Source organism: Trachurus trachurus, assembly GCF_905171665.1.
Source record: "Trachurus trachurus genome assembly, chromosome: 5".
Taxonomy (NCBI): Eukaryota; Metazoa; Chordata; class Actinopteri; order Carangiformes; family Carangidae; genus Trachurus; species Trachurus trachurus.
This window is the reverse complement of record NC_139896.1, coordinates 14,465,333-14,481,473: the sequence shown is the minus strand read 5'-3', so window position 1 is coordinate 14,481,473 and position 16,141 is coordinate 14,465,333. Positions and strand designations below refer to the sequence as shown.

The 16,141-nt window shown below is 41.0% G+C and overlaps 1 protein-coding gene across 1 annotated transcript in view; it reads right to left on the bottom strand.

Annotated features, from left to right (window-relative positions):
• The window catches only part of cntn6 (contactin 6), a gene marked incomplete at both ends in the record, with an annotated part of 42,482 nt that extends 34,534 nt beyond the window's left edge, over positions 1-7,948 (bottom strand). Inside the window, 4 exons of the mRNA XM_083972762.1 lie at positions 2,457-2,552; positions 4,469-4,644; positions 4,866-4,989; positions 7,888-7,948. Of these exons, the coding sequence (XP_083828888.1) occupies positions 2,457-2,552; positions 4,469-4,644; positions 4,866-4,989; positions 7,888-7,948 (457 nt within the window). The remainder of the gene's footprint in view (positions 1-2,456; positions 2,553-4,468; positions 4,645-4,865; positions 4,990-7,887) is intronic.
• Between the last annotated feature and the right edge of the window lie 8,193 nt (positions 7,949-16,141).

The following is a 16,141-nucleotide window of genomic DNA, read 5'->3' as shown; positions in this document are numbered from 1 at the left end:
TAGATGTCCGAGGGGAAATCAATACAACAACTTCCAGCTAAAAGCTCAATAGGCCATATGGCATGCACTGTAACCACTCAGTCACCAGAGCACCCCCTCATCTGTATATTTCTGATGACAGCATGGCAGTTAGCCTCATGTCAAGAAGGCTGTTAGCTCAGACTCTAAACATACACTGTGAATATTCATATGCACACAAAACAGTGGTCCACACCTAAATATAGTCCCTCGCCCATCTGTCGGACAGCACTTTATAACTTTGAGTAACTTTTGAAATAAAACAACGAGAGTGTCCAGCTGTTTTGGAAAATGGTTTCACCTTATTTCACCAACAATATATTTGTGATCTGCTTTAAGAGAGTTATGTCTTGGATAGGACTGAGCCGGCTCAGGTCTCAGTGCCACAGACAGGATATTGAAGTTGGAAAGTATTAAGAGGGAGAGATGGACAACAGCTGTGAGAAATAACACAGCCCCCTTATTCTATTGAATTGGACCGGTGCATTGGCTCAGCTGGGGTTCGGACTCAGATGGGCTCTGGAGAGACGATGCAGGTTCTTTTGGTAAATATGTTGTACGTTGTGAAACATTGCAGCAACACAATGCAACAATTTGTGTTTCTTGCAATAATCGATAAAGAAAAAAAAAAAGAAAGACTGCATTTGTACATCTCCAGAATCGTAAATTCTTTTTTGAGTAGCCTATCTGCTGTGTGGTGTTTCGGTATCTTGTAAGTGCTCAGAGTCATGACTCAACTTAACTCAAACCTGCTTTCTTGGTCTGTCTCCCAGTTACCTGAAGCAACACACCCACATTTTGATGCTGTTTTGAGTCTGATCATATTGGTTTTGGTTCTTTCCGTGAAATCCTTATAGTGTAGAGATATAAAGAGAATAGATGTCTATGAACTGTGGCTGGTTTCGCAGTAAATTTAGCAAAGCGAAGATGGAATTCACAAAACATGTCAGCATGCATGGTCACATGCTCTCTTTTTGGTTCCTAATCGTCTAACTTTACAGTTACATTCTGTAAAAATATCACTTTTACTTGATCTCCAACAAACAGGATTCATGTCAAAATGATGAACAGAAAGAATGGGATAAGAATGTCAATGCAGAAGTGTAAAACTCACACACTGACAGAGAGGAAGAGAGACGGTGAGCGAGAGAGGAGAGAGATGTCTGAAGGGATTGAGGGGCAAACTTGGGTATTAGTGCAGCCCTCTTGCATCACACAGATGACAATACTGCGGTCAACTCCTTTGACTGGGCAGACGTCAAAAAAAGTAGCACTCACTTCCTTGAGGGAAAACACACTGAATTAAAATCATTACAGGGAAAGTCAGGGCAGAAACTGACAGACCTTTCATGATTAGGGACTATCAGAGACGGGGTTCTGTTTAAGAGCTGCAGTCTCACAGCAACAGAGGACTAGCAGGCACATAATCTCATGTCCTCTGACAGAGTTTAACTCTCAGCACGGCTCCTTTTAGACCACTTACCTATTGATTGCACAAGGAAGCCTCAGATGATTCCTCTTTTAATAAGGATCACTGTATCCCTCAAGTGGTGCACCAACAAGCATTAAAGAAGCTTTAACATAATTTAGACCAAATGCCAATAATCAGAAAAAATGCACATTTTTATTTCAATTTTAAAGCACCTCAAGCTACTGTAGCATTGTCATGTGGTGCAAATCCCATCAAATGTGTGACTACACTCTGTTTAAGAGGAAAAATAAAGAGATGGAGGCTTTTAAAGAGGGAGTGAGGGAAAGCTGGAGGGCAAATTGCTAAAGTGTGGAATCCCACGTGGCTGCAGGATTCAGCTGGAAACAGAAGCGGAGAAAGGCTGGTACGCTGGCGTGAAATTGTGCTGGTGGGCACCGAATGGCTGCAGGAGTGCAGACCACTTTGAGGGTCTGCTAATCAGCAGCGCACAGACACATGAGCCGACTCACAGCTGTGCCATGGGATAAATGCTCCCCTGGCCACAGCAGCCACTAGCAGCCTTTATTACCCACAGATAACCTGCCCACATCGACGGGGAGAGAGAGAAAAAAAAATTGACAGTTGGTGAAGTGGAGCACTGGAGACTTTATAGATGACAGCATGGTCACAGATCATATGGGCGAGAAAAGTGGGCTCAAGGTTAAGAAGTGTGAGGCTATGAACTATAGATGTGAAGGCATGGGTCTGAGCAGGTAGAGCGGAGACTGATCATAAAAAAGTTCCCCGTCTGACAGATAAGGAGAAGTGAGTGGAAAACAGGATGTCAGAGTCTGAAAAAGAAGAGCAGCAGAGAGTGGAGGCAGGGAAGGTATAAAAACAAAAGAGACACAGCAGTGTTACAGGGAGATAATAAGCAACAGGGTGAGGAACAATAAAGATTGCTGAGGCAAGCAGGAGTGTGAGACTACGGCAGACAATGCGGGAGTGTTAAGACAGAGAGCTGTACCTCCATAATGGGGTGGAGGGCCACAGAGCAGAACCACAGCTTGACCCTCTCTCACCGACACCATGTTCCTTGATTTTCTGCTGAAGTTCTGCAGGACTGTTGAATATATAAAATGAAAAAAATGTAACTTTTCAGGGTCTGGCAGATGTAATAACTTTTACCCAGAGGTGATACTTAGGAAAGGGCGTTCCATTCTACAAGATAGCTCCCTGTTTGTTCACATTGCTTACGAGTCAAAGCTAAGATTCCCTAGTTAATATCGCAGCACGCACAGGAGATCAGGCAAAGGGTGCACCAATCAAGCTTAAGAGATTACTTTCACCTTTAATTAAATGCTGCTGTGCTGCGTGAGAGAATAAACAGCTGAAGACGTATCAGTCCTAAAGTCTAAGAAATACCAACCAAGTCCCAGGAGGGATCAAGTAAATATCAGCCGAGGTCAAATCAGACCTCACTTGATTAAAATACCACCAAAGCAAGACATACAGGCATCTTAGGTACGTTGATGGAGATTCATACAAAGAAAATCTCATAAACCATAAATTCCCTGCATCTGAAAATCTGCAGTGACTGTGAGGAAAGCCACAGACATAGCTGTGACAACAGTATGCTTTTATTCTCATTGCCACTAAAAAAAAGGGTAATTAAAGAAATTGTTCCAATGGCAAGAAAAAACATACTTTAAATTTCAAACCTGAATTCATCAGGTTTCAAAGACACAGAAATAAAAAACATGGATATTGGCTAATGGAGTTCCAGTCTTTTACCATCTGCAAACATAATATTGTGAAGTGCAAAAAAGGCTTAAAGTTAATTTCCTAGCTATAAAAAAATGTTGTTGACACATGGCATCTCAGCATGCCTCTTAAAAACGTGTTACACAACTATATAGAACATCCATGATAAGTGAAACATTATTAGTATTAGCAAAATAACGCTACGTTAGCTTACAGTAATATTCTGCCATGATACCAATGCCTGGATAGAAAACAGATGGACAAGAGTAAAACGTATGTTGTGGTTTTCACATCAGATCAACTGACATTTGCAACATCTCAGCTTGTTAGCTACTATTAAGAAAGACTTTTTTCCAAAAAATAAGCTTTTTTTCATTTTTTGCTATTTTGATTGGAGGAATATAGCAAAAAAATTATGCCCTCCAGCAGTTTAAAATGGTTGTCCATGCTTTTCTGTCCTCCTGCTCAGGCTAAATGGAGGGCACTGGTCTTCGTCTCTGCCTAAGCCAAGATACATTTAGTCCAAAACTCTGCAGTGACATGTCTCACTGAGGCTTCATTTCCCTCTCATGTCCCCTCAGTCCTGATGCCCTCGCTCTGGCTTCTGATCAAATTTAGGATCCGATTCAATAGTCTTGCTCCAGAACAAATCACTGAACTACTAATGCCTTATACCTCTGCTGGGCCCCTCAGGTCCTGCGAGTGAGGTCTGCTCGCTCAACACTGAAAACACAAGGGGACAGTGTGTTTGCTGTTCTGGGGCCGAGGCTGTGAAACAGTCTTCCCCCGGGATTCAGATCAGGAGACTCTCTTGGGTGTTTTAAGCCACCAATGAAGATAAAGTTGTTTTGTTTTTTTCTGTTTTCCAGTTGTACTCTATTCTGATCTATTCCTCAGATGTTTGTGTTTACACTGTGCTACTGTATGTCTCCTGGTGGAACGTTTTCCTCATCTCTTAACCTTTTATTATTCTCCAAAGCTTTGTACGTTTCCATGTAAATAAAACAACTTACAGTACTTATCAAACTGAGTATCTTTGGAACTGTTGGTCTGACAAGGTAAAATATTTGTTTATGGGCATTTGTCACGGACATTTGTTATAGTGCAGACCAATCAAATCAACTGACTGGCTTATAAAGAATACGACCATTAGTTGGCACCCTGCTCTAAATTCAGTCATGCATAATATCCTAACAAATCAATTTAAAAACAACACAGTATTACGCCTCTTAAATAATACAAAAACTCAAAAGTAAGAATAAATCGTCCACTCACATGCAAACTGGACTTTTGCCTCTCTGCTGACAACAGTCCCAAATGCGTTGCCAGCGATGCACTGATACACTCCTCCATGATTGATGACGTGAGGGTTACTGATCAGCAGGTTACCCTCTACGAGACTGTAGTTTGGCTCAGACTCTGTGTTTATGTCCCTGCCATCCACCTTCCACCTTTGAATACAGTAAATCAAAAAGTTCAAATCATTTGGAAAGGAACCAGAAAACATCCCACACGAACTGCTCTCCTACATCTAATGAATGGCCACACACTTAAATATTAATGTAGCCAATACTGTAGAACAGTCAGCTATCATAAAAAGCTCAGTAGAGCAATCAATGATGTTCACCCTATAATCTCACCCTGTAGTCAGAGGGTCAGTCCAAACACTTACCTGTAGTGTGGAGGCGGGTTTCCCTTCGCTTTGCAATTAATAAACACCTGCTTATCGTCAGTGCTCAGTGGGAAGATACTGTCACTGGGCTCCTGGGTGAAGACAGGACCATGGCGTGTATTCTCTGTGTTAAAAAAAAATCCATTAGCTGTACAATGATGCTGAGCAAGTGACACTGAATTAATGCAATAATAAATCATTCAGGAAATTGTATATAAACTCTACATCCATATAATTAGCTGCCAACGTGGCTCTGTGAGTGGATTCTGCATTTAATATACCTCTTATGCACATGTCACAAGGCAGATAATGCACTTTGATGAGAGAGCAATTAACTAAAGATAACCCTGTAGTGTAACAGCTAAGTGACATATTCTATGCGGTCGACAACACCAGTCATTGTGTCTATTATCTTTCTCACAGTCAGTTACATACACCCACATTCACTTTTTTTTTTTTTTTTTACCTTCACCAAGGAGGTTATGATTATGTGTGAGCAGGATTACCAAAAAAAAAGGATTGAACCAATTTGTACTGGACTTGCTGGACCGATCAGGCATTGACAACAGAAGAACCTATTCTGGGGAACATCCAGATCATTTACTGAAAGTTTGATATTTTTTTCCCCTCTAAAGTCTGGTTTATGTTGCTTGACATTGGCAGTGCCATTTTTTTTATTATCGTTATTTATGAAGTTACTGAACTGTACTGTAAGTGGAGTTACAGAAAATGGAGAAAAAGAACATAATTGTTGTACTGATCAATCACCCTTTTCCCACTTCCCACTTCTCATCAGTTCCAGAGAAAACAGTGGCTGTACCAGCAAAAAGTAAGTGGTTTAATTAGCTACCAGTTGTTGTCAGTCATAATGTACAGTAAAACGGTTCTATTTCAGTCACTGTAGTTATACAGTACATGTGTACACCCTGTCCTCTAATCCTGTTGTTTTTGTATATGTTTTACAATTGAAGGCCCGTTTAAGAAAGGAAAGGCTTTTGTCCAATGAAATGCTAGAAAGCTTTTAATGCATACTGTGGTAAATTTAACAGGACAAACGAGGCTTGGAGCCTCATCTCATTTAAAGTTGATACAAATGTAAACAAGGCACTGGCTTATGCCAGTAAATACATTATGGTTTATTTATTCAATTTTATTTCATGTTAATAAAAGGAGGAGAAGTTTGTGAAGGTGTTGACAAGATCAGTGTATCAGTTACTATGCTTAGCTTATAATTATTAGGGAGCAGTAGAGCTGCATGCTGCCTGGGCCTGTGTGTCAGCTCAGTTGAGCTTGTTGTTCTGGTTAGCTCCAGCCAGACTATCAATACACAGGAGTAATTAACTGATGTTGCACTAATTACTCCTGTGAAATCTAACATTTCTTCAATAGATGCGCATTCACACACTCACACACTCACACACACACACACACACACACACACACACACACACACACACACACACACACACACACACACACACACACACACACACACACACACACACACAGACTGGTGTCCAGCCTCCCTTTTGATCTAACACTGTGTGTCATATACAGTACCAAACTGCACATCATAGCAATCCTCTTTAAAAGAAAACATTCATTTCTATTTGTGTGCACTTGATGAAATGTTTTTTTTTTTTTTACACATCTCTAACCTTGAATAGGACAAAGAGTACTCCCTCCCTTATCATCATCCTAATGAGTGGGAGTCTTTGCCTCAGGTAAGAGCCTTGTTTCCCCAGCCTCTGAGGGAGGTGTTTCATTTTTACCCTGGTTGCAGTGTCCTTTAAATTAAACAAATTAATGAACCTTTAATAGCTAGGCTTTTTCACCTGGGAAATGATCAGTGGGTTTGTGTGTATGCTACCCTGTAAACACACCAACTGGACTGACCACCACCACACATGAACACACACATACAAATTACACTTAATTAGGTTTCATGGGAATCCATACAAATGTGAGATCAGTAATGAGGATGTGTGTGTACCGGGCAGCGTGTTATCCTGCCATGTGCATAACCCTTTTTTCTCTGCTCTTGTGTTTGCCGCGTGCACATATACTGTACCACAAAACTGCTGACATGAGATGAGATACTAAATCAATGGAAATTGAGCTATAAATAATACAATAGGCCCCACTCGATATACTAATATATACATTTAAATGTATTTGTTTGATGACTTGTAAACGGTTGGCTTGAGTTCACCATACAGTACATCCGTCAAATGTGACTAGCAATATTAAATCTCACTCGTTTTTTTTTAGTCGGCAAAAGTTACCCTCTTCAGACAAGTGTGAGCGCTTAGTGAGATTTTAACTCCTTAGCTGCAGCTCATGCCGGCATTAGAGGACTAAAGGCGGACGCTATTCTTCCTTTCTCTCAGCTAACAGAGCATTTTGTGGATCTGTGTTTCTGAGGATGGTGTGCAGAATAAATTAGAGTTAAGAAAAGAGTTAGTGTGGATTTTTATAGAGCTTTGCCACATTTCATGTAAGTGGCAGCAGTGGTACATAAAGCAGGAAAATTGCATTATAAAACAGGGAGGCATAAAAAAAGAAGCCCAGAGAGAGTGAGCTACATTTATCAATGCTGCTCTGGAGAGAAAATTTAAACTCTGGTTGCAGTTGACAACTGAGATCAAAATGTCATTATAATAGTCAATCTTCTGACACGTGGCAGTTTCACAGTCTGACCTTGTGATGACTTTATCTTGTAGTAACAAAATGTACGGCACTAAATTCAGACGTCTGACACTGTGGTTCTTATTTGCCTTGAAATGCTTTGCTAAGCTCTTTCAAACTGAACTGAGACCTAGACATTTGGTCATGTTCTTCGTGTTTGTAGATTTTGCCCAGATACGAAAGCTACTGAAACGATCATCCCTTCTGAGAGAACTCTCATTCCCCTTCAAATGAAGCTGTAACCTAAATTTGCATGAGAAAGACTCAAACCTCCCTGTGAGAGATGTTTGCATATCAGATGTGTCATGAAAGGCAACTTGACTCGGCATCTTACCAGAGAGGCACTCTTTGAGTGACAGAAGGATTAACAGTTCCCATGGCAACAACATCTTCATTTTCCAAGGTCAAAGATTCTTCTTCTTCCCATCCAGTGACCAGATAGTGGACAGACAGTCTTTCGTTTGGCTCTGGAAGAAAAAGAAAGAGTACTGTGGAGATGCAGTCTACATCGAGCCCACTGGGAAAGAAGAAAAAAAAAAATACAGGCTTCAACTTGTGGAAAATCTGTGAGCCATTAATAATTCATTCAACTAAATAAGCAGAGCCAAGATCCCATGCTCAAGGGCCAGCCAGCAGTTGATACTGGGGAGCTGATATTTAGTGTATACATACTGCTACTACACTATCTCCCAATAGCAAGTCAAGCAAAACAAAAAAAAAGAGGCTCCGAGCAGCTGCACTGGCTGCAACAGATGAGCTGAGCATCCTGCCAAAGGTAATGTTAAGCTTTCTAAAAGCTGTTGGTTCAACATATTTACTCTAGCAGAATGTGTGAAGTGTTAAATGCATGGTATATGCAGCATCACAGGCAATGCTAATGAATGAAGACAGACAGACTGAACTGAGGCAGAAAAATGATCCGTCAGTGGGCAAATGATCCAAACCCCTTCAAACCATGTAGACAGACAGACCATAGATCATGATGCCAGGAACTATTGACATCGATTCATGACTAAAAAAAAGCATTTCATGCCGTTTTACTGCGGTCTGTGTTACACACATCTCTGGTCTTCTGAGCTGAAAGCTTCGCTGATCAAATGACTGAATGTATGCCAGAGGATTGCTAATTACGAGTGATCAACCTACAGAGAATTATCACCTCAACTCTATATGGAACAATTCAGCATCTTTTAGCTGCTTGTTTTGGTTTCATGCTCCACAACTTTAATGTTTATTTAATAGTCACTCTGCCTCTGTAAAGGAGATTATTAAATAAGCAATTACCCATAAAGGCATCACACCACCAACTTAGATACAAAAGACTCAGTCAGTATGCAAGGAACATAAGAGGCAGGCTGATGGGACATTGAACAATGCAACATAATTATTGTTGCTGATTAATTGATGTATTATTATTTGTATTACTGTTGTTGTTGTTTTTGTTGTTAGTAGTGGTAGCAGGAGTAGCAGTAGCAGCAGTAATGTTGTTAGTAATAATGGGGCATTATAAATGTAATATAATATAAAAATAAGGTAATATGATGGATTTGGCAAAATGTCACTATTAAAAATGTGGTTAATTAACTGTAAGCAGTTAAACAAGTTCTGCAGGGATAAGGAGTATCTTGCTTTCTAATGTGGGAAGTTGGAAACAATGATTTGTGTCAGTCATGCTGAATTTAAAAACCTGTCTGCGTGTTCTTAACTAATATAACGTGGTTTATATTTGTGAAGTAAAAAAAAAACATCAATTTCTCTTTCACTTGTACCAAAAATGATCTTATACTTTTCCTACTGATGCCTCAAATGACCCCTTGTTTCTTATTTAGTTAAAGGTATGGATGTATGGACCCCACCTTTTAAGAACTATTTAATCTCTCTGTCTGAATCAGAAACATTTTACTGCTCTGAGATTTACATAAATTGGATGTAAAAAGCTTTTCTTTGAGGAACTTCTATTAGCTCATACAGTTCACCAGCATAATGTTTCTGCTCAGATTTCCTTTGTCCTCTTCTGTCTGAGCTCCAGTAGTACACTGTTGCAGACAGATAGATGTAACACAAAAGGGCAAATCACTAATCATGGTGGGAAGAAGGGAGAAAAAGCATTAGCTGTGTAGACAGTGAAGTAGATTCATTCTGCTCTCCATTATTTATTCTAAGAGAGCACAATACTGATCACCCAAGCTTCATCTTGTCAGTCATCATTATTGATTTGGTTTCCACTTTTTTTTTTTTTTTCCATCTGTCTGTCTTTTTGTTTGTCATCATGGCCACCGTTTTGCCATATGTCTCAATCACATAGGAAAGGACTGATCAATAGCAGGGGATTTGGTTGATAGCTTTAGTTATTAGCATCACTGGGTTGATACATTTCTCTTGCTCTGGGGAAAACAGATGAAGAAACTTTATCCACAGACGCTGGATTCTTTTGACCTACTCGAAGTATGAGAAAAGCTCAGTTATTTCAATAAACTGTTTTGCCTCGCACTATTCTCAGTCTCCTTTAAAGTCAAAGGTAATTATATGCTGATTATGTGTGCTGGATGAATAGGTCATAAGTGAACGACACAAAGCTGCATATAATTACAGCTAGATGCAAGGCTTTTCTTTATAACGGGCTCTGAGAAACTTTAAATCAATGTGAAATGTTTTCCAGACATTTTGTCAAAACGCCTGTCTGCAATCAATACTGTTATAGGCCGCCACCTGTAAGTAATTCCAAATCAATGTGTTTTAAAATTCAGACATGCTTGCCAAGTGCCATGTGAGAACAAGTCAAATTACACTCACATGAAAACTCACAGAAAGTGCTCCTGTGATTTTGACTGACAGTTAGTAAATGCCTCATAAAACTTTACATATAAAATGGATGAGGTTCTTCATATTGATTGGACTGATGTTTCTAATTATCTCTTTGCCATTTCATGATAGAATCTGAGCTTGAATGATATAAAAACTTCTAATGAGAAGCATTTACCTCTCACCGCAGCATGATCAGTACATTTAACTGCACTATACTGGACATATAACTTTTAGGTAATCATCATTTACACATTAATGTCCATATAATTCATTCATGCATATATTGAAGACAGACTATTGGCCAGTGTGAGGTTGCTCAACGAGGAGCCATTGCAGATTGTGAGGATATGGTTACCATTACAGCCCATTGCAGGAGGTTGAGGTTGTCTAACAAGCCCCTGCAGCCTTGAGTCATTAGCGTACGCTCTCTGCCCCAATGATCAATGTTAATTTACGTTCGCTGCAGTCAGCTATCCACTTTCACTTTCAAGCTGATCAACTTTATTTCATCTACGGGCAAACACATGTCCTTTGTTCGTTTAGCATTCAAAGTCAGGCTTAAGGCCCTGATTTCATTTAGCCATAGACAGTAGCTATTATGCACAGTGCAGAAACGCAGAGACCACTAATCCCGTGAGGTATATGAGAGAGGGAGCTGGCACTGTTCCCCTGTCAGATAGCACACAACTCTGTTTTAATGATGCATAGGTCCTTGGCATCCTTGGGGAGGATGTGTTTCTTGGTCACAGTCCAGAAATTTAAAGTAGTTGCTTGTGATTCCTATGATTAATTTATATACCCTAGAAAAAATACAATGGTAATAATTCTTGTGCCCGGCGGATGGCGGTCGCAGGTGTTGGAAATACCAAATGGGATGAGGCCAGGCTAATGGTGCCTGGAAGGGAAACTATCTGTCAGGGATAATCCCTAATACTGTAACACTATTGCATAGATAATGTGCTTCCCCCGCCTGTCTCCCCAGACCGTGATATTGAGATAGCAGTGGAGAAATGATTAAACGAGGTATGGGTATTGACACGAATAAATGTATGTATCCAGAGTGAAGTATTGCCTGGTTTAATGATTAGTGATGATTAGCTTGCCACTCTGGAATAGCCAAACTAGGTTAAGAAAAAAAAAAGGAGGGTAGACGGTGTCCTGCGAACTCTGGTGAGCCATGTTCCACTTCATTAGGCCCTGAGTAATTGGTTAAACACGTGACTGGAGAAATTAACTTCAGCAGCTTTGCAAGAGGTAATTAAAGCCTTTTTTCACTTTTTTTTTTTTTACATGATACCACAATATTCATCTCACAGGGCTTATAAAGTCATCAACCTGATGCCACATTATCACGGCTCAGAGCACCAACACTCTGAAAACATACAGTATAGCCTTGCTCATTGCTAACTGTTCAATAAACTAATACTCGTGTTAGAATATGTCTGATCTCCACAGGCTTTAGTTCACAAAAGGTGCCAGACTGTGAATATCCAGATGAGCCTCCTGATCTCAGTTTACAGTCCACCTTAAATCCGGTCCGCCACAAGGGAGCACGAGCAGTGCTGCAGCTCAGGTGGCAGGCTGCCACTCATTGTTCGAGTGCATATAACACATTGACTAAGAGAAGGAGGAGAATATTGAAAGCTAACATCCTGTCAATTCAATACAGACTCGGCAAACAGAAACTTACATGAGGTTTGAAGAGATCTGTGAGGTGAATACTTAAATGATCTAGGAAAATAGATACAAAGAACCTCAGTGGTCTTTTATCAGCAATTGCTTTTCATGGGAGAAAGTTAGGTCAGGTTTTAAAATCGGCCTTTGAGTCACGCAGGCTGTAAATTTTATTTTCATTTTTCAGACATTGAAGGTTTCATGTTTTAAAGTGTCCTGGTTTTCACATCTCCTGCCACTTTCTAGTGGAAACCAGCCAATAAATTACCTGAAGGGAAACTTTTTTCTGATAGTTGTTCAATGCATAATATAAGTTGAAAATAATGAGAAACATCCAATGAAGAATATCAGTAAAGACATGTCGGGACATTATCTGTTTATCTTCGTGAGGCTTCAGCAGAGGTAACTGAGGGTATACACAACAGGGGAGGGTGTAACTTTGGCCCAAACACTCTCACACTGATTAACACTATAAATACTGGCTTCACATCATAAACCACTAGCTTAATACTGTTTGTGCTGTACAGTAATTCTTCTGGTCAGTGCTCTTAGCTGCATGCACTCAATCCCTGCATGTCTCTGTATTCCACCGTGTGCACACTGATGACAGGTGATGTCTATTGTCTGTATCTATATATCTGGGGGATGATGGTTGGAGTTGCAGAGGGACTGATGAGTAAGTTAGGGGCATGATGTATCAGAGAATATTATAGATTGTTAATGACCTGATTGTTCATTTCTTGTAGAAGCTAAAAACTCTAATCTAATCTTTAGCCATATTTACAATGCATACTACATGACTGACTACACAGTGAAGAGACATTATTTTACACAATTAATTAATTTAATTGTTTCATAATATCTTTTCTAATACTATTTTTTTTAGTTATGAATCTTTTAACCATTTAAACTCTTATATAAATACAACATACTGGATGCTTCTGATGTCAATCTCCACCTACACATTTGTACATCTGTCCACACACATCTCATATAAGAGGAGATCATTATATGCTACCACAGCTCCCTACCTGAAAAACATTCATTTGTAGCACGTAATAAATCACAAAGCCCAACAGACAAGCATGTTTCCCACTGATCGAATACTCACAGACTAAGTGGAGACTTCTCACTCTTCTTCCAAAGGCAAGACACAATCAGCCCTTTGGCCAGCTAAGACAGAGAAAACAGAGAGAAAGAAACACAGAGGGACATGAGAAACTGAGAACATAATGCCATAATAATCTAAAGACATGACGATTGAAGCGGTCTGTTCAGTTAGTCTGCAGCAGGAAGAAGATGCAGCAGGTTGTGGGCTGCTCCTTCAACACATTGCAGAATGAAGGGTCTGAATTTAACAAATATTGGTTACAAGTATTTAAATATGCAGAACTAATCTCTTGACAAACATGCATATCGGAGCCCCTGCATGAATGTTTTATCCTTCAACAGTGCAGAATAGCTTTATGATTATATTTCATTTAAATGATGAGTTCACTGCTGGCAATAGCCAAAAACAGTATTTGTATATGGGCTCATTCAATCAGCATTCAAAGATCAAACAGACTCAGTGCCTCTTTGTTTGAACAGACACCACTGTGGCTTTATTTTTTCTGAATAGTGCCTCCTCTATAATCCTACAATGTTTTATATACTGTATATAGATTAGAAATAAAACATGTATTTCTATAGGATTGCTGTTATTCAAGCACATGGCCAAGGACAGACAAGTGCTGCAGATATGACAGGCAGACTTTATAATGGATTTCATGATTAAATTGTTTTTCTTCATGTTCATTTTCATTGCTTCTCCTAGAAATTGTGAACTGAAGCTTTATTTATCTGAAATAAAGCCATAAAAAAACTGTCATAAGATTAATAATATTAGTTATATGACGGGTACACACACATCCCACACATGATGTCACAACTTGTTGCTTCCTTTCCGTCCGCCAAAAACACTGTCACACTATTATACTGAATACTCCATCTGTGGCCTGGACAGTGGTTTAATGTTGGGTTAAGATATTATTAAGAAACAGCAATGGAAAACAACACGACCCATGGGTTACTAGACCCAGTGAGGCACTACACTTACCTATTAAAACTACAACCTATTTGTTTTTACTATTTGAAAGGAACACATTGTAAACAGCTCATCATACTGATGCAAAGTAGTGCTGAAATAGTTTGAATATGAAAATGTATCTTGGTTCAGAAAATGGTTCCAACCACAATGGGAACTAATGCAGTTCAACTAATGCAGCATGGTGCTGCTCGGAAATATAATATAAATATGGAAATATAAGATGATTCTTGCATCATATGAGGTTAAGTATATTGATTTCCATGCCTTCTTTGATTTTAAAGCAGGTCTAGATTCTATATTAAAGCTGTGTATTCACACCTGCAGTGTTAGTGCGCACTAAATCTGGTGCGCACTAAATTTGGTCCAGTTTGGGTTGGTGTGAAAGCAAATCGCACTCTAATGCGCACCAAAACTAGTGCGGCCTGAGGAGGTGGTCTCGGTTCGGCTCCAGCTGAACTCTGGTGCGCACTAGTTTAGGTGTGAAAGCAACCGCACTCTGGTGCGAGCCAACTGCCAGGCGAACTCAACAAGTTTGAGCTAAAAGGGCTCCCGTAGTCGTTGACAACGGGTTAACGCAGCGGGGAGACCGCCCGGTGCTCCGGTGCTGCGGAGCTCTGTCCCCACAAACGAGGCAGCAGCAGCAGCGGGGCAGCCGGTCGGTGCGTGTCCGCTGAGTCGCTCAGACACCGACAGGTCGGCGGGTCTGTCCCTCGGGTCCGCGGAGCAGCTGATTACCGAGCAGCAGAGCTCCGCCGTGTTTAACGTTTAACCGGGGACTGACGGGACCGAGCTGGGTGAACGCAACCGGAAACCAGCCGGAAGTAACTTACCAAACAGAGTTATACATGCAAACAATATAGAAATAAATGACCAGAGCTACTAACAACCGGCCCTACTAGAGTCTCCATCACGAAAGTTTTATCAATCAGCGCTTCCAGATTTCAGCCGGTAGTCATGGAGATATGACGTTCTCCAAGTTTGGTCCCGAGTGACAAAAAGCAGGTGTGAACGCAACCGCACTAACTAAAAAATGAAACAATGTATCATTTTAACATTTGGTGCGCAACAGGGTGCGCACTAAACAGGTGTGAATACACCCTAAGTCCAAGCCATGCACAGAGAAAAGAATGTGGCCAGTATTCAGAAACTGAGCCCCAAAACAAGCTGTCAGAACCTTTGTATCTTTGTGATGTCACAACAAAGAAGTCACTGCTCCATGCCTCAACACCCCCCCTCCTGGACCTGCTTGTCCTACCTTGCAGGATTTGAGTGCCAAATGTTGATGCAACCCAAGGGGGCAGTTGTCGGTCTGACGGGGTGTTCCCACCAAACGCGATGAACGCGATTGAATCGCGCGTCAAATGAAATCGCGTCGCGCTGGACGCTCCAGTTTTGACGCTGGTTCAATATGCAAAAAATGCCTCGTCGCGGCATCGCGTCGCGCGACGAGCCCGCCCAAACAACAACATTTCTCCCACTATTTCATTCTCTGGCCGTCGCTGCACTGTTCCTGTCCCTGTAGATGGGAGAGGAACAGTGGTGTGGGTCTCTGGCTGCAGCGGAGGCAGCTCCGTGAACTACTGTGTGACTGACCGCCTGTTGAGTGCTTTGGGACGGGGCGGCCGGCTCGCAGCGCCCGCTGGTTGAAAACAGCAGTGATAACGGGCTTTCAGGTCCGAATATCCAAACCAAAAACGTTTGTAACACCACCGGAAAAGCAACACTGAAGAGCTGTGGCTTTGCTGCAGCTAATGGGGATCTGAATAATAAACTAAACTAAACCAGAAAACTTCTAATATTGTCAATAGACTCGCTCTGACTAAACTGCCAAGGGAACACCAGTACGTCCGTACGTCAGCACGTCGGTGACGATCTCAAAGCTGATAGGCTGTCGCGACGCGAATTCGCCGCAAAAGTTCAATTATTTGAACTCGAGCGATGAAGCGTCATCGCGCCGGGCGACGCGATGGAGGCGATTTTTCGCGGCCAACGCGTCCATCGCGCCGCGCTATCGCGTCCA